Source organism: Lathamus discolor, chromosome 6, assembly GCF_037157495.1.
Source record: "Lathamus discolor isolate bLatDis1 chromosome 6, bLatDis1.hap1, whole genome shotgun sequence".
Lineage (NCBI taxonomy): Eukaryota > Metazoa > Chordata > Aves > Psittaciformes > Psittacidae > Lathamus > Lathamus discolor.
The window spans coordinates 12,547,488-12,572,372 of NC_088889.1; the positions used below are offsets into that span (position 1 = coordinate 12,547,488).

General features: G+C 42.8%; 3 protein-coding genes across 7 annotated transcripts in view; 1 reads left to right on the forward strand and 2 right to left on the reverse strand.

Moving 5' to 3' along the window:
• Positions 1 to 411: 411 nt before the first annotated feature.
• FKBP3 (FKBP prolyl isomerase 3) lies at positions 412 to 5,039 on the reverse strand. Its single transcript, XM_065686660.1, has 7 exons — positions 4,897 to 5,039; positions 4,715 to 4,816; positions 4,527 to 4,634; positions 4,011 to 4,146; positions 3,009 to 3,076; positions 1,095 to 1,192; positions 412 to 640 (listed from the first exon to the last, which is right to left on the reverse strand). Exons 1-7 carry the CDS (start codon positions 5,005 to 5,007, stop codon positions 586 to 588), a joined length of 678 nt encoding a protein of 225 aa, XP_065542732.1. The 5' UTR covers positions 5,008 to 5,039; the 3' UTR covers positions 412 to 585.
• A 30-nt stretch (positions 5,040 to 5,069) lies between these two features.
• Positions 5,070 to 24,885, forward strand: part of FANCM (FA complementation group M) — a 79,645-nt gene continuing 59,829 nt past the window's right edge. For all 5 annotated transcript variants that reach the window (XM_065686641.1, XM_065686642.1, XM_065686643.1 and 2 more), the window contains exons 1-4: positions 5,070 to 5,692; positions 6,441 to 6,613; positions 7,655 to 7,732; positions 8,421 to 8,579. In XM_065686641.1, coding sequence (XP_065542713.1) covers positions 5,242 to 5,692; positions 6,441 to 6,613; positions 7,655 to 7,732; positions 8,421 to 8,579 — 861 coding nt within the window. In that variant the 5' untranslated portion in view covers positions 5,070 to 5,241. The remainder of the gene's footprint in view (positions 5,693 to 6,440; positions 6,614 to 7,654; positions 7,733 to 8,420; positions 8,580 to 24,885) is intronic.
• LOC136017922 (heme-binding protein 2-like) lies at positions 13,363 to 23,478 on the reverse strand. Its single transcript, XM_065686659.1, has 5 exons — positions 23,097 to 23,478; positions 17,498 to 17,589; positions 16,247 to 16,388; positions 14,757 to 14,940; positions 13,363 to 14,324 (listed from the first exon to the last, which is right to left on the reverse strand). The coding sequence occupies exons 1-5, from the start codon at positions 23,323 to 23,325 to the stop codon at positions 14,153 to 14,155; spliced, it is 819 nt and encodes a 272-aa protein (XP_065542731.1). The 5' UTR covers positions 23,326 to 23,478; the 3' UTR covers positions 13,363 to 14,152.

Here is a 24,885-nt window from a genome sequence, read left to right on the forward strand (position 1 = left end):
CTCTGAGCTTTCTTGGATTGCCTCATTCAAGCCAGGAGTAAGAACTCTGGACTCTCAGTTCCATCCCTCTCCTGTTCAAACAAATGCCTGGGATATAAATGTAAATGTTTCCTTCTTATTTAGGTTAACTAAAATTGTTGGCCAAGTGCTTCTGTAAAATGCAGTAGCTTCCCCAAAAGGTGAGGGGAAGTATATGGCTGAAGGCCTGAGCAGGGTGTTGAAGCACATGTTCCTCTGTAACAGACTGCTCAGCCCCAGGAAGGATAATAAAACCACACCTGGCTGTTTGAGGTGGGACTTCTTGCCCTGTAACAGTTTGCTGGAGGTCTGTGCAATTCCCCCCTCCCAAGTAACAGAAGGAAGTTACAAGGTGAACATACATACACACAAAAACCTGAAGGCACGTGCATGTACAAACTATGTTTTCTTTAGTGGTATGTTACTGTACAGCATTGGGGGCAGGGACAACAAACATGATTTCAAGTACAAGGCCACAGCTGTAACTGTATCCAGGAGTTGCAAGAGCATTGACAGAAGCTTTCTTGATCGTAAACAGGTTCCCAGCAGCAAAGGAAATGCTTTGTTTCATTCGATATCCACCAATTCCACCTCAAAGAAAAGTTTTGCATTTGGTGGAATCCTGTTTGCACACATTAAGGAAGCTTAAAAACAACCTCACACCCTGCCCCCTCTATAGGCATCACTCACTGGTGAATGACTTACCACCTTATGGTAAACTCAAACATTGTGGAATCCTTACAGAACCACAGCTGCTGTCTGATGTGAGCTGTTATGGGATGTGCAGTCCCAGTTCATGAGGCTGTGCTGCTCCTTATTCCTGTTCCTCAGAAGAGGAGCAGCTGAGTCTCACCTGAGCTGCCTGAGTGTTGTCTTCATTTCTCCCCTGCAGGGCTCCCTCCAGGCCTGTTCCTTCCCCATATATTAAGCGCACTTGAGTTTCTTTAGGCTGTTAACATTCTAAGCCTACTACAAGTAACAAGTGTATGCTGCTGATTGTATCTCTCTCTGTAAAGTGCCTGACTGCACCAAGCATTCTCAAGTTACTCAATGGGAAATCGGCTGTGGAAGGATACTTGGCATCAGGCTGGCCCTTCTTGCCATATGCCCACTCGGGTTCAATCTCCAGCTGAGCCTTCTCTCCTTTACTCATTGTTAAGAGGGCTTCATCCCACTGAAAAACAAAAACAGAACAAGCTCAGACCAACCACAGAACCACCATATTCCATATGCTCTTCCAATTTGCTCACACACATACTTGTGCAGCACCACACTGTTCTCTGCAACCCCCTAGCCCACCCCAGCGTGCAAGTTAGGCAGTTTCACGTTCCATTTATTCATACCTTTATATTGTCATGATGATGCTTGTTGCTAGGGAAGTATTCCCAGTTTCAGAACACATTTCCCAGAAGACAACCACGCACACAATACCAAGGGGCTTGTCTCTGTGCCCAGTGTTTCTGCACCATTCTGCTGCATCAATAGTGTTTAAGGCTGATGCATAAAGACTGGTTTCATTTCTGTGCTTGTCCTGCTCTGTGACCCACTCATGCTGCCCAAAGCCCGTATCTGAAGTGGCACTGTATCATTTCACAACGAACAGTTGCTGCCCATGTCTGATTAACAGCTGAAAGAAGGTACTGGCACTGACACAGACACAAGCACTATGCCAAAGGACTGAAGCAAAACCCAGGCAGCTGCTGCTGCAGTGCTGGCCACAAGGCCCAGGGACATTTTCCCCTCCCAGTACACTCCTGTCACCCATAAAGGCCTCTTCCCTGCTCAGCAGCAACATGGAAGATTATGTTGGGTTGGGTTTGTTTTGTTCTTTAAAGTCAGTTAAGTACAAGATTCTTCCTATGTCCTTACCTTGTGCAGGCAGACACCAATTTCACCATGCAGCAGCTGCTGCCAGAGTTAAGCACCTTGTTTACTTTGCACATAAGTCAGAACCTCCTGGACACTCTCAAGTTCGCACCAGTGTCCGTGACTTCAAGTTGTAAGCTAACAGGGTGTGCAAAACACTCTTCTGCTGAGTGCTTTTGGTCTACTTAGATACCCCTCCTTATGCAGCTTCTACCTGTGCTGCTTTAGCACTTAGTGCTGGCCACGGCAGAGGAGTTACAGCATCAAAACTGCAACCCATTTCAGTGCACGACAGCAACTAGAGTTTGGAGTTTCAGAATTCAGAGTTAAAGGATGAACTGAACCAAGTGTGAAGAGGCCCTGAGGCAAATATGAAAAAAAAAACAAACAAAAAAACGAGAAGAAACAATATTCTGACAGACTAAAGCACACAGAACGAGAAAGGCAGAGATCTGGGATTGTTCAGCCTGGAAAAGGCTCTGGGGAGACACTGGAGCAGCTTCCAGTGTCTAAAGAAGCTGCCAGGAAATCTGGAGAGGGGCTTTTTACAAGGGCCTTTAGGGACAGGACATGAGAGAATGGCTTTAAACTGATGGAGGGGAGATTTAGATCAGGTATTAGGAAGAAGTTCTTTACTATGGGGGTGTCGAGGCCCTGGCACAGGTTGCCCAGAGAAGCTGCCCCCTCCCTGGCAGTGTTCAAGGCCAGGTGTCCCTGCCCATGGCAGGGGGTTGTGGAACTGGATGATCTTTAAGGTACCTTCCAACTCAAACCTTTCTATAATTCTATGACTCTATGAATGCACAGTGATCGATGGGACACCCAGGAACCTGCAACCTTTTCTGTTGCGCAAAGCTGCAGGCATGCGCAAGAGACTGCTTGTCCTGAGAACATGCAGTTGTTACACTGTTCCCCACGCACCACTTTGTGAGAGGAGTGATACTGCTGATGGATGAAAGCACCTGTAAATAATAAATATTACATCCTGTGGTCAGCAATGCTTTCAACTTGCCATTTACCTCCACCAGAATCAAAGACAGCAGCTCAAAACGTGCAGCCTGATCATAAATCTTGCAGAATTAAAACTTGTGGGATTCTGAGGGAGTCATTAATGTTTTACTTACGCCTCTGATTACTTTTCCTACGCCAACCTTGAAACTTAAAGGTTTAGCTGCTTTTTTCTTCTTTGAACCTGAAAGACAAGTTTTACATCCATTTGCTTTAACATCACATCAGCAAACACTCTACTATCTAAAATTAGTGTTAGGATCATGCTTTATACAAATATCTAATTATAATAGTATTTTTAGCCCACTATCAGATATTTAGGGGAAAATGTAGGGCTGTGCACTAAAAACATTAAATGTTGAAGTTGCACCAAGATCTGAAGCTGTTGAGCATCTTTTGGATACTCATCCAGCGAACCTCAAAGACTCATTTGTGAATTTCTGAAATTGATGATACAAGTCATAAATACATTAGTGAAGCAAAAATAACTCTATAGGGAATATACAACATCATACTACATGTGCAATGACTCAGTGTTCCAGTGATAGCCCTGTTGTTCCACTCAGTGTTGCATATCACTGCTGGAAAAGCACTTCTAGTATTGCAGGATTTCATATCACTTAATCCTCTGATCTACAAACTGTTACAAAAATACCAGCAGACTTCTCCGCAGACTACTTGAAATCACTGTACTGTCTCATATCACTCTTGTTACAGTGCCCCCATGTTTAAAGATTTACTACAGGAGTACACTATGATGTGGCTATTTAGAGAAGGTAAGTACAGTGCTGGTGGTCAAGTTCCATAGGTAAGGGAAGTTCCCCAAGCAGGAACCATCTTTCCTCTGACTATATCTGTGCATTTCACATTATCTGTGGCCTGGAGAATGCCAAGCATGAGGTCTGGCAAGATACAGCAATGTCACTTGACACCAGCCAGTCCCAAAATACTGCCCTGCATTGCCTCATGGAAAATGAGGAGTGGCTGCAGGGACAGCCCCACTCAGCTCAACAGGATGATGGTAAAAGCAGTTCATCAGGACTCCCACCACACACTAATGGCTAATTTCCTCTGCATGCATTTACAACAAAAGCTGAACAGTATATATATGACCTTACTTGTCTGAATATTGGTATCGAAGACTGTTCCATCCTGTAGCTTTCCTGTATACCAGCAATGAACAGTGTCTCCTTTCTTTGGAAAGTTGGTCTTATCACCCTTCTTTAAAATTGATTTTGTATACTTTGGAGGCCCCTAAGTTTATAAAAACAGAGTTACGACTGCTGCATTAACTAGGCTCAGACCAACCACACTCAAAACCGAACCACCACTTAGCTGAAGCACCAAAGGAACACATGCAATGTCAGCAAATGGCATGCTCATGTACTATCGTGGAGCAGTCATACTTGGGCACAAATACAGCAGCACTGACACAGTTTTCAGCAAAGACTGAAGCTGTGGGAGAAACGCACATCTGGAAGAAGGGCCCACTGCTAATTTAAGCCACAGGTTTACAAGGCTCAGGTTTGATACAAACACCAGACTTCTTGCTGTAACAAGGTTTTGAGGACCTAGATGGTTTGGCTGCCCCACGCAATCCCCAAGGCAACACAAAGCAGAGATGCCGCACCGACCTCTTCCACGGCCTCTTCAGGCTTCGCTGCTTTCCCCTTGGCCTCCTCCGCCTTAGTGGGCTTCGCCTTCTCAGCCGCCTTCTCCGCGCCGTCCGTGCCCTTGAACCGCTAGAGGAGATGAGGAGGAGCGGCAGCCGTCACCCACGGCCCGAGTCCCGGCCCCCGGTCCCGCCGCCGCGGCCCCGTACCTGCGTGTTGAAAAGCTGCGTGTAGGCCGCGATGAGCTGCTCCTTATTCGCCGTCTTCGCCACGTTCTTCACCTGCCCCAGCAGCTTGTGCTCCGCCAGGAACTGCAAGATACGCCGGTGAACAACGGAGAGGCACCCCTCTACATACACACACCACCACCACGCCCCTTCCCCGCCCTTACCGCCTGGGCTGCATGCTCCTGAAGGAACTTGATAATATCCTTCTTAGGCAGCGACTCGCTCCGCAGCTCCTCGGCGCTCCAGGGCTGCGCCGGGCCCGCCGCCGCCGCCATTTTCCCGCCCGCCACCACCTCCCGCTCAAGCACCGCCCCGCTTTCCCGTCATGCCCGCGGGAGCGGCCGGCACGGCCGGGCGGGGCCTCAACCGGTGGTTCCGTGCCCGCCGCCCCGCCTGCTCGCTCCGCGGCGGCGCCCGCGGGGCTTTCAAGCGGCGGCGTTGAGAAGATGGCGGGTACTGTACCTCAGAGCAGGAGGGAGCCGCTCCGCGCCGCGGCGCCCTGAGGGAGGATGAGCGGAGGGCGGCAGTGCACTTTACCTCGGGCCTGGTGGGCGGCGGGCGGCAAGGCGCTGGATAAGAAGGAGAAGGGAGAGGAGGAAGCAGCGGATGCAGACGATGACCTGCTGCTGGCGGCGGCTGCCGTGGCAGACCCGGACCCGAGCCCTGTGGCGGGTTTCTCTGCGGCCGCGGGGGCCATCTGGATCTACCCCACTAACTATCCGGTGCGCGGCTACCAGGTGCGCATGGCCCGCGCCGCCCTGCTGGGGAACACGCTGGTCTGTCTGCCCACCGGGCTGGGTAAGACCTTCGTGGCCGCCGTCGTCATGTACAACTTCTACCGCTGGTTCCCCTCCGGCAAGGTGCTGTTCCTCGCCCCTACCAAGCCGCTGGTGGCTCAGCAGATGGAGGCCTGCGCCCGCGTTATGGGCATCCCGCTCCGGCACATGGCCGAGATGACAGGTAGGGCGGCAGCAGGGACCGGGGCGGGCTTGCTCCGGGGAGCTACGTCCTCGGAGAGGCCGCAGACATCAAGGCTTCCTAGCTTAGAGGCAATGGTAAGAAGCGTGAAAAGCCCCAGTGGAGGAAAGCAGCTCTTTTTTTAGGTTAAGAAGATTTTTAAGGCATTGACTTCAGGTTTTGCAACAGTTAAAGCCCCAGGATACTATTACAAAGCACGATGAAGTGTTGGAACGTATTTTCTGGAGCTCTGGTGTGCCGCCCTGTGGTTCGCAGTGCCTTGCACAGAGGCGTGAGTGCGTGGGAAATACGCTTTCTATGAAGCCGAGGAAGAATGGCTTATTTTTCTTTTTCTTAAAGTCTTTGCAAGCACCATGCACTGCAGTTTATTGCTTAGTGAAGTAATTACCTTAATGGCTTAAAATAACCTATTGTTAAGTGCAAACCTTTCTCAAAGGTGGTGTAGATCAGATGTAAGGCCGCAGGTGGCTGCGGGCTATCTTGAGCTTCCTTTCCTTGTTTTCTGAATTTAGTACTTTAATAAAAAAAAAACACCAAAAAACAACAAAACAACCTAGTCATTGTATCCATCTTTTTTTCCCCCTGAAAATAGGAGTAGCATCAAGGTGCTTGCTATTTTAAAAAGCACTCATTTCCCAAAGCTGACATGTCTGTCAGCCTTCTGCTGTCCTTTCAGGCCATGGCTTGTTCTCAGCAGAACCGTTGCTAACGTTATTTCTCTCATTTCCAGGAGGTACCCAGGCTCTCAGTCGGAGGGACCTATGGACTGCCAAGAGAGTCTTTTTCCTTACGCCTCAAATAATGGTGAATGATCTTTCTCGTGGGACATGTCCTGCTGTAGAGATTAAATGTTTGGTTATTGATGAAGCTCACAAGGCCCTTGGAAATCACGCCTACTGTCAGGTAATGCAGGTTTTTAGTGTTTGTCTAACTTTGCATGGTGGAAAATTTTGTGTTTGCCAGCATTGCAGTTTTCTTATATTGTTTTTCAGAACTGTGGCATTTTAATTTTCAAATAATTTAAGTTTATAGGTTATTTTGCTTCAAAATACTATATACGAACCTTTTCACCCTCTAATACAGAGCAAAGACTTCTATTAATTAGCTTTTGTGCTGTCTTGGCTATAGGTGAGAAAAATCTTCTATCCCCCTTTGTCAGTCCCCATGGCTATGAAGTTGGCAGGCTTTGTTCTCTGTTTTATCTGTGTGTTTGCGTGGTTTTCAGCAGAACTATCAGCACAAATTGAATTCCTCTTTAGTCTCTGTTCACTTCTTCTCTGTATCTTTTATGCTGTGTTCCATTGTTTGTAACTCTTTGGTTTTTCCACAACCTGTGCCACACAGGGTGGCTGGTCAAGGTGCACACTGTTCACTAATGGCACCGGCAGAGTTCAGCTATATGGGAACATGAAATAGGAAGGAAGTATTGTTGTGCTGAAATCTCAGCAGCTATTGTACTTGTCCCAGGTCTGGTCTTGGGGAGGGTTATAGAGCAAGAACATGGGAAGTCTAAGGAATATTTACAATTTTCCCAGCTGCTAATGCAACATTTTCAAGTGAGACTCAACTGAATGCTGGTTGGCATGGTGGTTGTCATCCAGTTTCTGTTTGGATTTTCCTGAACTAATCATCCATGATTTACTTTTGGCAGCCCTCTTGAGTGAGCATGCTGTTAATCTTTTTGTGAAGTAAGTGAAAAATAATTTCATGTCTTACCAAGGTTGTTCTGCTGAATGGGACTGGGGTAACACGCTTCATCAAGATTAAGTGTTCTTGGATAAAATAGTTGTAAACTGAACACTCTGCCTCCCATTTGACTTTAGATGTACACTATTTAGAATATTTTGTTAAATTTTTTCTACTTTGTGGGTATTTTCATTGTTATAGTTTGTATAGGCTAATAATCTCCTCTAAGGATATTGACAGCAACTTTCCCTTTCTTAGGTTGTAAGGGAACTAAGCAAATACACAAATCAGTTTCGGATCTTGGCCCTAAGTGCCACACCAGGCAGTGACACAAAGGTGAGTCAGACCTACTTGCATTGTTGAAATAAAAAAGTTTCAGTAGAAGCTGTGTCTAGTACCAGTTTGGTATTAAACTGGGATGCGGAAGTCTGTTAGAATTCCACATAAAAACTGAACCTCTTTACAAGCTGTTAGTTGTTAAGGGTTCACCTTTTCATATTACAGGCTTTATTTATTTCCTGACCTTTCTAAAAGGGAATAATACCTTTTTAAGCATGCAAACCTAGTTGAACCAAAATAGCATACTCTTAATGCAAAGAAAAATGGCTTTTGTATTCTGTTTGGTGAGATATATTGGGTAAAAATAAATGTAAAGGTTAAGTTTTTAGTCAAAGGCAGATGGTCATCCAAATTGAGATTAAGCTTCTAGCTCCAGGTTATTTTTCATTAGGTGTTTTTATGATGAACCTAAAGCCAAAGAGAGAGGTCTGTCCCTCCAGCCCTCATGCCATAGCATGCTTTTTGCATTTATGAACTTGCCATATTGGCTCTTTGTGTACTGTTTGAGATCTTTAAGTGGAGAGTCTCTCGTATTTCCATTTGTAGGTAGGAGCTACCTTTTCCTTACAATTGTATTCAAGGCCTACTAAAATATGGCAGTAATTGCTTTCCTGCAATACTAATGTGCATTGTTGGAGTGTTTAGTAAACATGGTCTTTTTTTTTTTTTGTGGCTTCCCAAACAGGCTGTGCAGCAAGTTATTTCCAACTTACTCATTGCTCAGATAGAGCTTTGTGCTGAAGATTCTCCAGAGATTCAGCCTTATTCTCATGAGCGGCAAGTTGAGAAAATTGTTGTTCCGCTTGGTGAAGAATTGGTAGGAATTCAAAATGCTTACATCCAGGTGAGTTGCTGCACTTCTTTTGTTGTTAAATGGGCAGTGTCTTTAAATATATAATCTCCCTTCCTATTTTAACATCTCTGTTTAGACTAGCAATAACTTTTAAAGGTAACACTTTCTTAGGCAATTCACCTTTTACTATAAGGCAAAGAAAAAAACCCCATGATTTCAGCTATAGCAGCTGCTATTTCACTTTCTACCAGTAATACCTATTACCTTGCAATCACTTAAAAAGCCCTGGTGGAAAACTTAGAGTAGAATTAGCTTTCTCATCCTCTTTCAGGAGTCCTTTCACAATTAAAATGAAACCTAAACTGGCGGTTTCTCAATTTGGCTGAGTTTAGTAGGATTAAGATGTTGAGAAGTAGCCTTGTGAAAACTGTATATTGACTGAAGCATTTTCTCTGATTAAGAATATTCTGTAGATCTTTAATTCACCTGTGAGGGTACCTAGTTCTCCTTGATTTTTGTGTTTGTTTCGGTCTTGGGGTTTTAGTTATTTTTTCTCTAGAGATTATTTTTTTTCCTTTTTACCAGTAGGTAATGTCCATCTTTAGGACAGATTAGCAGGGGCTAGAACTGTTGGCTAGTCAATGATGACTTAATGGTCTTTGTCATCTTGGTAAGGTATTGGAAGACAGATGGTGCTACATAAGATACTACTTTGAAATGCTCAAAATTTATGTTTGGGGTTTTGTTTGTTTGTTGTTTGGTGTTTTTTTTGTTTGTTTTTATATAAAAAACATTGAAAAAAAAAAAAGTAGGATTGGGTTAGTATCAGACAGTGACCTTGGAGTATGCTTTTGGTTAAAGTTAAATGATTTTGGTGTAGTTTGTGAAGACCACTGGAAGGCAAACTTTTTGCTCATTTTCTAGATTGATGTAGGTCAGCTGTTTTCAAACCAGTTGTTTAAATGAGGAAGTTCCACTGAGAAGATAGCAAAAACTTTAAAGATAGTTTTTATCACTATAGGTGCCTCCGAATGCTTGTACTGAGTGCAGGAATTTCATTTGAGGTGTTTTATGCTCTGTGAGACTTATGCTGAAATAAGCAGGTAGGTTTGGCTAAGCTGGCGTAATTGGGGAGTACAGGCAGATGCTGACTAAACTGTCATTGCGGCTTCAGTGGTTTCTATTTCCTTTCTTTGATCTGATATTTACATTTGTATTGCTACTGCTTTACCTAGAAACTTGTGACAGCACAGAGGGTGTCAAAAGATGGTGCCCCAGCCTTTTCCAGTTTTTGAGGGTAAGCCAAGCCTTAGTCTTGGAGACCTCAGCAACGTGGCTTCTGTACTTCAGTTTCTGTAGTTGTGCAGTTTCCCGCAACACAGCGATAGACCTGGGCCATGCCCTGCACTTAAATTACTTATTCATCAAGTACATGTTGCATTATCCTTGTCTCTTGACAAAAGAATAGGCTGTGAAGCACGTTCTGAATGGGAACAGGATCTGGGGGGAAATTCAAATACATACATCGCTCTTTCAGTACTGCTTTGTTTCTGTGTGATTCTGAAACCAGTCCTACCCTAGTCTGTGCTGCAGTAAGGACTGTGGGAGGCTGTGCTTGATGCTGGACAAAAAATGGGTTGCAGATGGCTTCTGCAGTGAGGAGCAGTAAGTTTGCTAGCAGACCTGCTGGGTACAGCATGTAAATGCATAGCTCCAATTGTGCATCTTTATTTCAAAGAATGCATGGGGGTTTTAAAGTCAGTTAATTTTGGGGGGTCTTAGAGTGACCATTTCAAATTTGGGGCTTAAACAGCTTTTATAAAATCAAAGTAGCAATTTGTGACTACTGCTATTCAAAGGAAAGACATATACTTGTGTGTCTGTTACAAAAATGAAAGCCAGGTGTACTCTGCACAATAAGATTATCTTTAATTTTGACAAACAGTAACAGTAAACAACACGACATTCCAGTGAAAAAGGAGGACAGTGTAAAACAGCACAACGCAACAATGCCAGAAAAAACACATTTATATTTGTATACATACAATAAGCAAGGCCCTGAGTATCACAATAGCTGGAATAAACTTTTTAGGCACTAAGCTTGTTTGAAAAATACACAGTATGCAGGACAACATTTGTCTGTTAAGGCTATATCATTTAGTCTTCAAAAAAAAAAAAAGGGTGAATTCTGTTTTATTCTCTCTTTTAAATGGTGGCTGTCTAATAACTTCAAATTAAAAATGACAATCCAGTAACTAATGGCTTACAAAGTAGAGCCACAGGTGGGTAACAAGACCTATACTGATAACAGGAGTTAGGTAATTATGCTCGATATGATTTTTATAAACTTTCTGAAATGTTGGTTTTGAGTAATAGTAACTTTTCCTTGGCAGTAACTGGATTAACTGTTAAGTAAACTTTCTTGTGTGTCAGTTAGAAATGGCAATTCACTGTGCCGGTGCTTGTGAGGGCCAGTTACAGAAGCTGGTACAATGTTTCATAGCCATAAAGTGTATCTTCAAACTTGAGATTAATTGGTTCTTTATCAGCAGCAGAAGCCGTCTAACATAAGTCAAAATAAATACTATCTTGAAATTCACAGTTTTACATAAAACAACATTGAACACTTTGCTGCAGTTAGGATATCAGCACATTCAGATAAATACCTTATTCTTATATTTGACTAACAAGAATGTATCTGTAACATACCCACAACTAGCTGAGTCAAAGCAGTATTTAGGTGAAGATTGACTATGGAAAGAGACATAAAATACAGCAAATGCTTTTTGTGGTACATGCTTAAAATGTAAACTAGATACAGCCTAGTACTGTATGTATGTACTGTATCAGTGTGAGGTGATTCAACTACTTCAATGACTATTTGATATTTGATGTGCCAAAGCATTAAAATGATTTCTCTAACTGTTGAAAGCAATCAAATTGCAGAAACTTCTTAATTTGCCATAAAATATTGTCAAAGGTGAAAATCATTTTAATTTGCTCTTATAAAAATCCTTGGGGGGAGTGGGCCAAGGGCAGAACAAAACCTGTTATTTGATGGCTCCCTAGGCTCTCTACGCAAATCAGTTTAAAAAAATTTCTTGTTGTTTTCCGTTAACTTACTAGCTTTCACATCAATACGGTCTGGAATTTCAGTCTGAGGAAATGTTAAAAATAAAAAGCAAAATGAATAAAAATCAAGCAGGAAATAAATAATTCAAGATAGTGAAAAGGAAGTCTGGGTTTTTTTTTGGGGGGGGTGGGTTTGTTTTGGGTTTGTTTTGGTTGTTGGTTGGATTTTTTTTTAATTTTGTTTTGGGTTTTTTTGTTTTGCTTTTAAATATTTTTTCCCCCTCCCCCAGCTTTGATCCTGTATCTTGGATAAATTGAGAAGGATAAAAGACATGACAGATACCTTCATTGCCTTGTCCTTAAGAAATAAATACTTTGACATGCATTTAAATTGGCACATCAAAGTGAGTCCTAGTTGTGGCCACAACCGGTACAGCATTTGCACTGTCACCTGGCAGACCAGATTTGAGAGCTTTCTGTTTGGAATAAGAAAGGTTCCAAGCCTACAAATATTTTTGTCATCCACCCCCTCATCAATTTATCATCCGGTTGATTTGTGGCCATACAAGTGTCTGTGCTGGGTTAGTGCAGGGTATCTGGACAATCAGGGATAGCTGACCTTCAGAAGAAGGTGGAGATGATTGCTTTTTAAAAATCATTTTCTCTCCCCACAAAAGACTTTCAGTTTGTTTGCATTAAAACTAAGGCTCTTCTCTCTCTCCATCCCAGTCCATGCCCTCCCTTCTCCTTGTTGTCTCCCTGAGGACTCTGTGGGCAGCAGCACTGGAGGGAACCTTGGTCAGGCTTAGGGGTGCTCAGCCAGGGCCAGCCAACAGTCTATGATCCTGCTGCTCTGCCAGTGGGTTTAGGTTAAGCATAAAGCCAGTTTTGTGCAGCAGAGTGCCTTATGGAACCAGGAGGCTTAAATTTATTTAGACTTCCCTCATAATGGACTACATAAATCCAGTTTGTTTGCCAATTTACTGTAGGCTGACAGACACTGGCTCTGGCTGCTGTTTTGTATATTGTAACTGAAGAACACAAAAGCTCTATTTAAAGCCTAAATCCTGTAATTGGCAAATAATGCTGATGCTATACTAACTTTTTTTTATATAAAAAGATGTTTACTTTTGTGAAGTGTGAAGATTAAACTCTCCCATCATATCTGCAAGGGGAGACATGAAGAAAGGTTTTCTGAGAGCAACACTGTTTGCTACCCTGATTCTGAAGTTTAAGAGGTGTTCTGTAACTGTAGTAAACAGCAAAGCACAAATGCTGCTTTCAGACCTTCTGATGTGTGTAGGACTTTGTGAGCTTCTCTCTCAATCACAGCGTGCTAGACTAGCAGTTGTCTACTTGAAGAATTACCATATGGATGAAGGATAAAAGAAACAAACTATGACACGCAATTTAGCTATCAGAAATAATAAAAGAGTCTCACAGTGAGAGTGGTCAAATACTGGAACACAGGGCCCAGGGGGGTTATGGGCTCCTTGTCCCTGGAGATACTCAAAATCAAATTGTGAGGCCCTGGGCAGTCTGCTGTGCCAGCAGCACTGGCCTCTCTTCAGCAGAGGGCTGGATCCAGGTCAATGCTAGAGACTGGGAATTTCATGTGCAATTCTGTGAAATACTATGTTATTTATAACATTAATAGTGTGAAATGGCCAGAAGAGCACAAAAAGTACTGAACAAATTACTTCAGCTGCAGTGTTTTAACATTCAGCAAAATTGCAAGAAGAAAGTGTTCAGAAAACTGAAGTGTTAGGAATAACCACTTTCTATTTAAGAATGCCAGATACAGTAGTGAGATTACTCCGAGTGTGTGGTTAAGGTAACCTGTAACCTTTGCTATCAAATCTTTAATGAGCATTAGGTCTATTCTGCTACCTCAGCCTCTTCTCAAGGTTAAAAGTACTTTGGTTGAATGCTTTTTGAGGTAAGCGTTAATATCTGCTTCACAGATGAAGACATTCAAAGCAGTCAGCACTGACCTACTCTTAGTCCCTGGTTTAATCCCAGTGGTCTAAACCTGGTAGTTCTCTTCTGAAATGAAGACCTGAATGCTCTTTTTCCAAAGCAGAGCCTACACATGTGGGGTGGTTTTCATGTGTTCCATGGGCAGCCCCAGAAGGGTCTCTGTGCAGCTGGTGCAGTACCAGGTGCCCACAGCAGGCCAAAGGCTCCCGAGGGCTGTCCCAAGCCACAAGCAGTCTAGGGGTACTAGAAATGGATAAGGAGAGTGGTCTCTGCCTCCCTTATCTTGTAAAAAAAGAAAAAAAAATGGAAATAAGGTGAACTAGCTTCTAAAGTGCTACAGATCTCCATAAAAATAGTGTAAAACCTGTAAAAGCAGACATGGAAAAGTGTGTGTTTTGGGTGTTTACCTCTGTTGAATTATCAGGTTGCAGTGGTTATCTCGCTAATCTGGCTAAAAAACACATTATAAAATCTTTGAGGGTTTGATATTTAGTCTCCTGTAATTCACCTGTAAGATTCTGCCAGTAAATCAGAGCTGAACCTTGTGACTGACAAGCATCAGAAATGGGAGGCTATGGTCTCTGAAGGAACCATATCTCATTGTGCCGATTGGCAGCAGCTGGATTTGTGTATCCTGCAATGATGAATGTATCCTGCAAGCATAACTCAGGGCTCTCCAGAATTTCCGCCAACAGGTTTATTTCTCTCATTATAGAGTCTTCATTGGTGATTCCTCTGAAGCTCCTGTAACAATCAACTGGATATCAAGTTCTTTTTAAAATCCACAGTTTTTTTCCAGAGCATATGAATGTCTGTTCTAAATTAGTCATATTTCACACATGATACTACTTAACTGTTACTGATCTTGAACAGCAAACAGCTTTTTCTTAAAATTTCAGTGATACCTCTGGTGCTTTGTTCCCAGTTATGCAGAGTAGTCTGTGTTTTGACATGCTGTTATAGCTCACATTTACATATGCATTGTTTTACCAAGTAAGCTGGCAACCATTAATTCCTGAATATCCCTGTTTCATAAAGCAGGCAGCTTTTAACAATTACTGAAAGACAAGTTTTACTGTTAGCTTTTAGAACTTGACTGAGAAGATGTAATGTACCCAAACTGAAAACTGCATCTCTTTACTGATTTTATTATAACAAAATTAAAATGTTTCTTACCTACTATAAACAATAGTAGAAGGCCATTCTTCAATGATTATGTCAGAGTCAAAAGGATGAGGTGGTTCATCCTGCAGCAGTTCAGGCAGGTAGTATGCTACTGTCACTGACTGTCTCATCTCAGATTGAGATTCGTTCGTATGGACTATGGTCACAATGGGTATTGTTATCCCCAAGTACAGTCCTGAGGAGACAGACAGGAACTCAGTAGGATGTTTTAGAAAATGGAGTTGTGTATTCTAACTTGAAACAAGCATTTTATTATGCTTTATAGTTTGTGTGTATATGTGTGTATATATATGTAAAAAAAACCTACATGTGCAAATATGTGTGCCTGTGTGTATGGAAAGTAATATTTTGTGAGTTCTTCTGTCTTTGTATAAGGCAGGGAGTTTGACTTGTTTCCCCCTCAGGAGAAGGTTGTGTTTATCTTGTAAACTGACCTTGTGTTGCATTTTAAATATTTAGGAACAAAGAACAACATAGGAAGTAAGATGAGGGGGCTGCATTGTAAATTCATTTAGGATTTGCAGCTACCAAAAATGTTGCTGTATTTTTGCAAAGCTGTAGGAGAAGGTTGACTATTTTGCCTGTGCAGTAGTAGTGATGACTAGGAGTGGGAACTTTGCTTCTGTACGCAGTTTGAAAACAAAACTGCAATGTTCTGTTGCCAAAATTACTTATAATCCGTATCAGCGTTAAAAGAATGGGGAGAGTGGGGGAAGTACCTAACTAAGGAAAAGCTTGTGTGATCAGTATTTCTGGTTTCTTGGAAAGAAGATAAAGGGTTGACTTGATTACAGCACGTGTACTACTACAGAACAAACCACTGTGTGTTGCAAAACTTCTGAATCAACTGGAGAATAGGGAAAAAAATGATGTCTGGAAGACAAAACCAGATTAAGACAGATTGGAAGCTAGGTGCACATTTGTCATGCAGGCACAAACTATCAAAGACATGGTGGACTTGCTATTTTTTTAAAATACTTGAGTTGAAACTGGGTTATCTTCATGGAAAACAGGCTGCAACCACATGCTTTTTCGGTGTCCACTCAGACACACGCAGTTGGAAAATCATGAAGTAAAATGACGGATGCAAAATATTATGATCTATTTTGGCTTATGTTCTGAATATGTTCTTAGAATAGGCAACTTCAGCACTGCTGGGAAAACTAACCCACTAAAATTCCATAGCAAAGACCTAATTTATAGCTGACAGCCTACAGAAATAGCCAGTGACAATTCCCAGACAATTGTGGTGGTGACAATACCCTAGAAACTGGGATGGTTTCCCACATGTTTGCTTCTTGCCTGTACGCAGAGGGAGCAGCCCTTTGGCTCAGACTCTGCTGCAGAGGCTGTTACAGGAAACTGTCCCAATAAACAGGATGGGGTATTTAGAAAAAGCAAATAAGAGTCTCCCACATTAGGAGGAGGTGGTGCATAAATGTAACATTTTAACATTAATGTGGAATTGTGGTACTAGTTACCTGAGGAGTTCTGCTCGCAAATGTATCTCATCAGCTTCATGAATCCGAGGCATATGCTCTGTTCGTACTGTTTCTCTTTCATTTTTATACAAGCCCATTTGGCTTTTCCATACTGACGTTTTTCATAAAGCAGATCTCCAAGCTGCAAACACAGTAAGATAATTTTTAATTGAAGTTAATAATCTAAACCCCTGAGCAAACAAAAATCAACCAGTATTTCAGTGCTTTACTTACAGCATCAAGACATCCGCTTCTCTAGGTGTATGACCAGCATGAGAATGATTTTAAGTCTACGCCAGCCTCTACCTTAAGTGCACACTTTTTAACACATAATTCGCATGTGCTTCATTTCAAGCTACAAGCTGGCAGAAGTGGGCATCCAAAACCAATGCAGCGTGTGTCTCTTACAAGAATAACTGCATCTTTTTTCAGCTGTCAGTGAAAGGATCTTGAAAGGAAGATGTTAATTTTAAGCCTTTCTCATACAAATTAAGAGGGGAGATGCTGCTGATTTTGGTCCAGAATTTATTTCAACAGACTTCTAGGCAGTTCTCCTTTAAAATAAGAAACTGTCATCTTTTGGACTTACAGTGTTGTCCTGCATAAATTTAATGGCAGCAGTGAGGACTCCCAAACTGTTTAGATGAAATACACTCAATCAAATAGAGATATTTATAAATTTGCATTACATGGATTTATTTAAAATAAATGTGACAAGAAAACTTTATATATGGTTAGTAAAGGTCTTCTTGTTTTGTCATGTATTTAAGGATAGACACTTGTTTGCATACTTCCTGAGAGGTAAAAAATTTGCTGGGCACCAGTTTCTGTTTTCATTAAGAGGATAAGATTGTTTTGGTTAGATGGGTTGACAAATTGCTGCTTTGTTTGGTTATAACTCATCATGCAAAAGTACATGCTTGGTTTTAAATTAAGATATTTATCTTTTTCAAGTACTTTTTGCTAATGTTTTATTAACATGAATGTGTAAAGAAACAAATGCATTGATTTAAATGCAGGAAACAGGTATATAAAAATATGACGTATCTTTTGGTTCAATTATTTATAAAATGTCACAAGTACTGTAATTCCTGGCTATCTTCTGACTTTCCTCAGAGTTAGAATGCTTTGCACTTATGATGTTAAACATCCTAAATGGTTAAAGGAACTTTATAAAGAAACATACTTCTGGAAGCTAGATATGCATACTGAAAACGCTGTCAAAATCTCTGCTGGGGAGGAAAGCGGTACCTTTTCTTTGCGTTGGATCAGAGTAAATGGGATAGTCTGTCTCTCCTGGGGATTGTTATTTCTAGTCAGCTGCTGAATTGGCTCTGCCATTTCTGCAACAAAATAACATTTCTGATTTTAGTCATCAGGCTGGAGAAATAAGGATGAAATGCATTCCATTCTTTCTCTTAGCTAAACTTCAGGAGACTTTATAACAATTTCAGTTTACTCTTCAGTGTTGATAGAAAAGGTTAACTGGCTTCTATTTGTGCTGTTAGGAACAGATTCACTCTCTCCTCATTTATTGCAATTATACAGGCATCCATGGAAAGCTTTTGGCAGCAACTGGTTTTCTGGCTCTGTGCAGATGATGCTGCCCATTTCAGAAACTCTTTCAGTGTTGGATTCATGTGTATCCACATGAGGAAGTAAATTGAGTTTGCTGCTCTCATTCACACGTTCAAAGAAATACTACTGTGGAGACTTTGCATTTCCACATGGTGTTTTATGCCCAGTATTTTACTTCAGCATTTGGTATTATGCACATTTCATTACTAATCATCTGGTGTTACTTCAGTGGAGGGCCACCCAGCTGGTTAGGGCAGGATGAAGCATGGGAGGGGCTGGGAGGACCTGATGTGCTCACACTGGAGGGGGGGAAGTGAAGGTAGGATGTAGAGGGGGGGGTGGGGGGTTGAAGTGCAGAAACTGTAGATAAGGGAGGGGAGAAGTGTCCTGTTAAAATTTACCAATGTATATTTCATTGAAGAACTGTATCTTAAAAAGATATGTGAATGCTTAACAAAAAAAAAAAAAATAGAATGTAGATTTGTGTTAATTGCTTTTTGTTGCATATTTGTTTTATGCCTGTGTACTGTCTGATTAGACACCAAATACACTAAATGAAAGGTTTTATTTCTGTTTGGAAGGAACAGAAGACTGTTGACTTAGAATGAGTACTAACATCCTAGAAAAATTGAAGCATAACTTGTATAAAGGCAGGAGTAGAGCAAAACAAGTTTCAGTGTTTTTTTTTTTGTCAGGTTACATTGCGCATAACAGGAGAACATAGAGCGGTTCAAAATTCTCAAATAGTCACACTCACCATAAAGCACTGGTAAAGATAAAATTGGATGCAACATTATTTGGCTCATAGGGACACTGTTTCGCATGCTGCTTATGCTTGCTGTTGCCTGTTGTCTTGCTCCTTGGAACAAGAAGGACTCAAGAGCACAGTCTGACATGTATCGTCACCTATGGTCTCAGTGTGCACGTTTTGGTTGCGGATCATTAGGTAAAGGAGAGTTTTAATAGTTGACTGTTACTGAAGAACTCTAAGCACCTGCATGCTCACTTACCAGTACTGGGATGGAGCTGAAATGTGCAGCGACTTTTTGAAAGATTCTCATGCTTTATAAGAAATGAAGGAGCAAACCTCTCCTGTTACCAGGTATAGTCATGCTAGCAATCCTTCTGTCTCTAGTAACCGTTACTTTTCTCAGCCAAGCTCACATGGATAGAAGGAGCAAGTATATTATACTTGCAGAGATAATAGTAGCATATTCTAGTACTTCTAGTCTTGTCATTTAAATATGATTGCATTAGGTATATTTGCAACTATGATTGCCCTGACCTCAATTCTAGCTGCAGTTCAGAAACAAATTCTGCTTAAAAGTTGATCCCCAACAGACAGGCTTTGAAACTCTGAATATAAGGTTAGTCTTAAGAATGGAAAGCCTCTCTTCTAGAAGAGTTAGTCCCTTGCTTTTCAAAGTTGAAGTAATACAGACATTCGTGTACTTTGATAGAGGATTAGAAATTTGAATCTTCATGTGTAGTGTTTGAAAGTGTGGATGTGGATTTCTGTGATATATATTGGACATACACGAAGAGTTTCAATGAAATAAGAGCCGTTCTCTTGGGTGTTTTAACTGCCACATTATTTTCAGTGGAAAAGGCAGGATGCTGGAGGAAGAGAACCTTATCCGTGTTTCAGAGAAGAAGAGAATTAAGCTGGTTGCTTAGTATATCTGTAGCTGAGCTGGGAATCAAACCTACATCCCCTGGCATCCAGTGCAGGGGTTTTTGCTCTAAGACTATTTGGAGTATTAAAGATCCTTTTAATAAAGGGGAGAAAGCTGCACTTTAGTTAATTTTAGTTGTTTTTTTCTTTTTAGGTCTTTGGGAAAGTTTTAAAATGTAAGTAATAACTGACTGAAATGTAAGTAATAACTGAGAGAAAATTGAAAGTAAGTTAGACTTCAGCACTGAATTTTCTGCAGAGAACTAGTAAACACTTTAGGATTCTAGAACAATTAACTATTTTCATATTCCTTTACCAATAAATACAGGGAGGTGTTATATTTTTCCGTTTTTCTTCCATATTAATGCTTGGGGTAGGGGGATTACAACTAATTAAAGTCCTTTCAGGAGTTTTATTCTTCAGTTGGTGAATCCATGTCTGTTAGGCACGACAGGATAACATTTGGATTAGAAATATTTTAACCTGCAAAATACTTGAGATAATACTGCCCCAAAGCAAATGAGCTGCTTGGTTACATGTCATCTGTCAGTCCCTGCTTGCGAACTTGAATACAGGTGTGGCTAAAAAGGCAAAGGGAGTTGGAGCCATGTAGGTAGGTAAAGGTTTGATTTAATTACATTTAAAACTTGTAATGACAGTTGCTACTATGGGTATTATGAATGAGGCAAATCTTTACAAAGGGATTTATAGAGATGAGGCATGCTTGACAAGACACATTCATAGCTGCAAGACTGAGCAGTATTTAAATTGTGGCATAATTTAATTGGTGTCTAATTGGACCTGCTGGGAGTCTGACTGATGTGGGATGTACTTGTCAGATGTGCCCTTAATAATGTACAAAGTTCACACAGAACTTTGTGAGTCTAGAGGAGGAGACACCCTTTGTAATGCAGGGAACCAAAATCTTCATGCTGAAGAGAACTGCTAGAACTGCACCTTAGAGAGAGAAAGAGAGAGAGAGGTGCATGCGAGCCCCACCTTGGCAGCAGGCTTGGGACTGGGTTTCAGTGCAGTGACCCAGGGGTGGAGACTCCCCTCCTTCCCTGCATGTTTCCTGCAGCAACTTCCCTGAGCTTGCTTGTTAATGAATGGTTTTGTATAGAAACTAGAGTTCAGGAATTTAAAAATAACCACTGTAGTATGTTTTCTGCATACTCTACATACATAAAATAGAGTTTTCAAGCCAAGAAAGTTAGGTTATACATTTCTGCACCCTTTGTTTTCATTTACCTTTTTGTTGCAAGGTTTGGCATAGGTTGGTCAGTCAGTCTGCAGGATTAAGATCCTGTTAGCAGAGGTAAATTGCAATGACAGCCATATAGATTCCTGTTGTTCACATCTCCCAAAGGCTTAGGGTTTTATTTTTTTAGAATGCTTGCAGTGTTGCTGTTAACTGTAAAAGGTGTTAACAAGCTACAAAGCAAGTCACCTTTTTGAAAGGTATGCTGTTGAATGAAATGGGTGTAAAAGCCTGTGTCAGTGTGGAACTATTGATGAGAGGGTTGGCAGTATTCCTGTTTTGCAGACTTCACTACTGGACTACAGGAGATGCAGCACTTGAGACCTTAACAACAGGATGCGTGTCTGCAGTTACCAGACTGGCAGTCAGTAGTCAGCCAAGTAAATTTCTTATATTTTCTTATTGTGGGGCCAGCAGCTTGGTTGGGGCACACTAGTCCAGAGTGGCGCTCTGCTCCTGAGTGCCAGGGAGGATTTCTCCCCTGAAAAGTCCTCTCTGTTGCCTCTCTGTTCCCTGAGGCTCAAGTACACTACAGATGACTGGATGCTAAACAAAGATATTAACAGATGACTTGAACTTTGACTGGACCATGTGAACAGCCTAAGGGTTTTCCAGATTAGTTTCACTTGGGATGTAACCAGCTTGTGACATGCATCCCTGAACAGAGGCTGAAGGAAAATCTATTTAGATTTTTGTAATGATTGCTTGGCATTGCAAAGTAAACCTTTTATAATACAGTAACTAAAATGTGATAAAATACTACTTCTGATGTGTTTTTTAGAGTTGAGAGCTTGTCTAATAGATACTGGGAATTTCAATCCCTTGTTTCATGTGTTGGAATACCAGATCATTCTATGGGAAGGAATCTGGTTTTCTTATACACAAAGTTTCTCTTGAGGAGCAGCTTAGAGTCTATCTGTGCATTAAATTGGGAGCCCGTCTCCTTTCCTAGAAGGTGAAGCTGTCAGGTTTGATGCACTGGTCACATGCAAACCCACAGCTGTTGTGGTGTATATTGAACTCCATGGGATGACACCACTGTTGTGGGACTGCCCCAGGGGGCAGGGAGAGCAGGGCAAGCCAGAGAACTGTTCAGACTTTCTTTTAGTACCTGATGGGGTGTTAATTTTAATTGTTAAAAAGTTAGAAAGAGAAGATAAGGCTTCTAGGCATGACTGAATAGGAGGCTGTACCCTCTTTGTTATGTTGGGATACAGAAAAATTTTAACAGTTGTTTCACGGTGGTCATATGTAGTAGGATGTTGCTCAAGGCTTTACTGCTTCCTGGCCTCTGAGAAGGTGAACAGGGGAGCCGCTGAAGACCGATCTCTGCTTCTGTGCAGGACACAAAGTAACTTGCAAACTCACAAGTCTCCCAGTGAGCTAAGTTTCCAGTTACCCTGCTGCCTGTTGTAAGTTATCTGACTGGTTACAGGCTTTCAGATTAAGTTTTTCTTAAACTGAAAGTAAACCATTTCCGAATTAGACAAGCCTGGGAGGCTTACTGTCAGAAAGCTAGGTCAATCCTTTTACTTGTTTACTCTGCACTTTCAGTTGAACCGTCTTTAAAGAGCTCAGTAATCATAAAATCATAGATGGAGGTTGGAAAGGACTTCAAAGATCAACTGGTCCAACTAACTTTTGTAACTAACCTTTTGGAGAGGTACAGGAGATACTCTTAAGAATGCTTTTGCATGTAGTCAACTTAATAATTAATGCTTTTTCGGGTAGTAATTAAATATTAAGAAGAATGGTTTTGTAGGTAGTAATTTAAATATTCAGACTGAAATCTCACATCAGTTCTTTTAAGTATAAATAGGTCAGTCCCCTACTACTACATCTACTTCTCTCAGAAACGCCTCTCTAAGTGCCCCGCGCAAAGCTTTGCTCAAACTTTATGCCTCGGAAGCGTACAGAGCTGCGGTGGGCTCGTCATCTCCCTCCGTCCTGCCCATCTGCCTGTACCAGCCGTGCCCGGCCGCGCCGCGCTGCCCCCGGCCCTTCCCCACAGCTCTCTGGGGACACCGGCAGGGTGCCGGCCCCGAGGACAGGCTTTCTCTGGTCTGCGGCGGTGGGAGAGGCTGGCAGGGGCTCTGCCACTGCCGCCCGGTGCCCCGCGCAACGGCCGCGGGGCTCCCGCCGAGGAGCGTCTCGCACGGGGCTGGAGGGGGTCACCCAGCGGCTGAAGGTCAGGAATAGCCGGGAAGGTTACGGTATGGGCCGGTAAACTCGGAAATCCCGCCTCCCTAATGCCCCTAAAGCCCCGCCGGCTGCTGCGGGCGTAAGCGGTTTAGCCCGGCCCGAGCGCGGCGCGGCCCGGCCCGGACGGCTCTTACCGCGGGGCACGTCCACCTGGTGCCCCCTGCCCACACTCTGCCAGTAGCTCAGCAGCCGCTCCTGCTCCTCGTCCTCCATGCGCTCTGCAGCCTCCTCGTCCGGGCTGCTGCCGTTGCTGTGGTACGCCGAGTCGGCGCTCTCCTCCGCCATCCCGTCCAGGTCCTCCAGCGTGATCATCGCTGGGGCGCCCGGCTCCGCGGTGCCCATGCGGCACCCTCCCGTCTCCATCGCGCCGGGCCAGGAGGAGAGCGGTGCGAGCTGGGCTGGTCGGAGCTGCCCTGGGCGCGCTGCTGCCGCCGTGCCGGCTTATGAAGGGCTCTCCCTGCCCCGGGATTTGCGGGCGGGGGGGGGGAGCACTGACACACGCCGGGGCGGCCCCCGCCGAGAGAGGGATGGACAGAGGGAGGTGCGCTGGCCCCGCACTGCCCTCCCGCGCGGGCTGGCTGAGCACGGCACTGCCGGCGCTACTTTGCCCGGCAGCCTGATGCTCTGTAGCTTCGTCCTTGGTGTTGTAGGATCCAAGCAGTGTAGATCTCGAAGTTTGTTTCGTATGTTTTTTGCTATTAAGTCTCTTTCTTAGCTATTTTCTTAATCTCTTTCTGCTGCTCTTCAGGTCCTGTTAGTCCTTCATTTTTGTGACTTTCTTTTAATGTTTTCAAATAAAGCTTGAAATACAAGTTTTTCACTTTGGGAGTGTCTGTGGGGTCATTCCAAACTGGCTTCAGTCTGGAGTGCAAAAGCCGTGGGTCATTTCATTGTTGAAAGTCTAGCTTTGGAAGTTAACAGTTACATGATTTTGCCATTGCTGAGGCAAACCTCTCTGAGAAAGAGGGGCATGAGCAGACCTGTCCTGTGGATGGCTATGACAATTAAAGTAGGATCTGAATTTGAATCAGGGCTCTACGTGAAAGTCTGTAATTCTATTTGTAGTTGTCTTTCATTGCAACTTTAATGTGAAATGAGTGGGCATGTAGGAAAGGGGAACCTCTGAGCTTTTAGAATTTTAGGATAATAGGAAAATAGTCCTCCCGTGTCCACTATTGAGATGCTTGCAGGAGGATACCAAGGGCTAGGGATGTAACTGTTGACTCTATGATGTGATGCTTAATCTCTCCCCCTCCACTTTTATTTTCTGTTCTGACCAGTATCTTTCAGCTGAGGTTCCCCAGAGCCTGATCCTGGTGTGAAAATGAAGTGTTAATTGCCCCAGAAGCCAGAGTTGTGCAAGTCCTGGCTGTGCACAATACAGGTTGAAATCCTGCCGTTCCTATAAAGTGTTTCTTCTGTTAGTCAAAGCTGACCAGCCAAGGACTGTTGTTTCTTTGAGAAATGGAGGAACAACTACCAGTGGGAACATCCTGAAAGAACAGTCTTGACCTAGTGGATTTAGCATGTGGGTATGTTTTGCAGAAAAGTGGGATGCACTGTGTGCAGCAAGTGAAGCAGATAGTTCTACTGCAAGGATGTTTGGCTTCTTAGTTGTGGGCAGTGTATCAGCATCACAGGCTCTTCTCTGATCTGAAATTCACCAAGAAGGCATATCTTCCAAATGTTGGCAATAATGCTTTAGGATTTGGTTGGGTTATGATTTGATTTCAATGTCAACTACCCAGTGTACAGAATTGCAGGATTCATTGAAATCATGGTGAAACACTGTATTTTCTGGCAGTTAACCTGGTTTTTCTCTCAAAAGGAAGTTCCTTGAACTTCTCTTGTGGGGCAGCTGCATGGCCATGGGTAGGTACCTTGAAGGAAGGCACAATGGGAATCAGTCCATATCACAGGTAA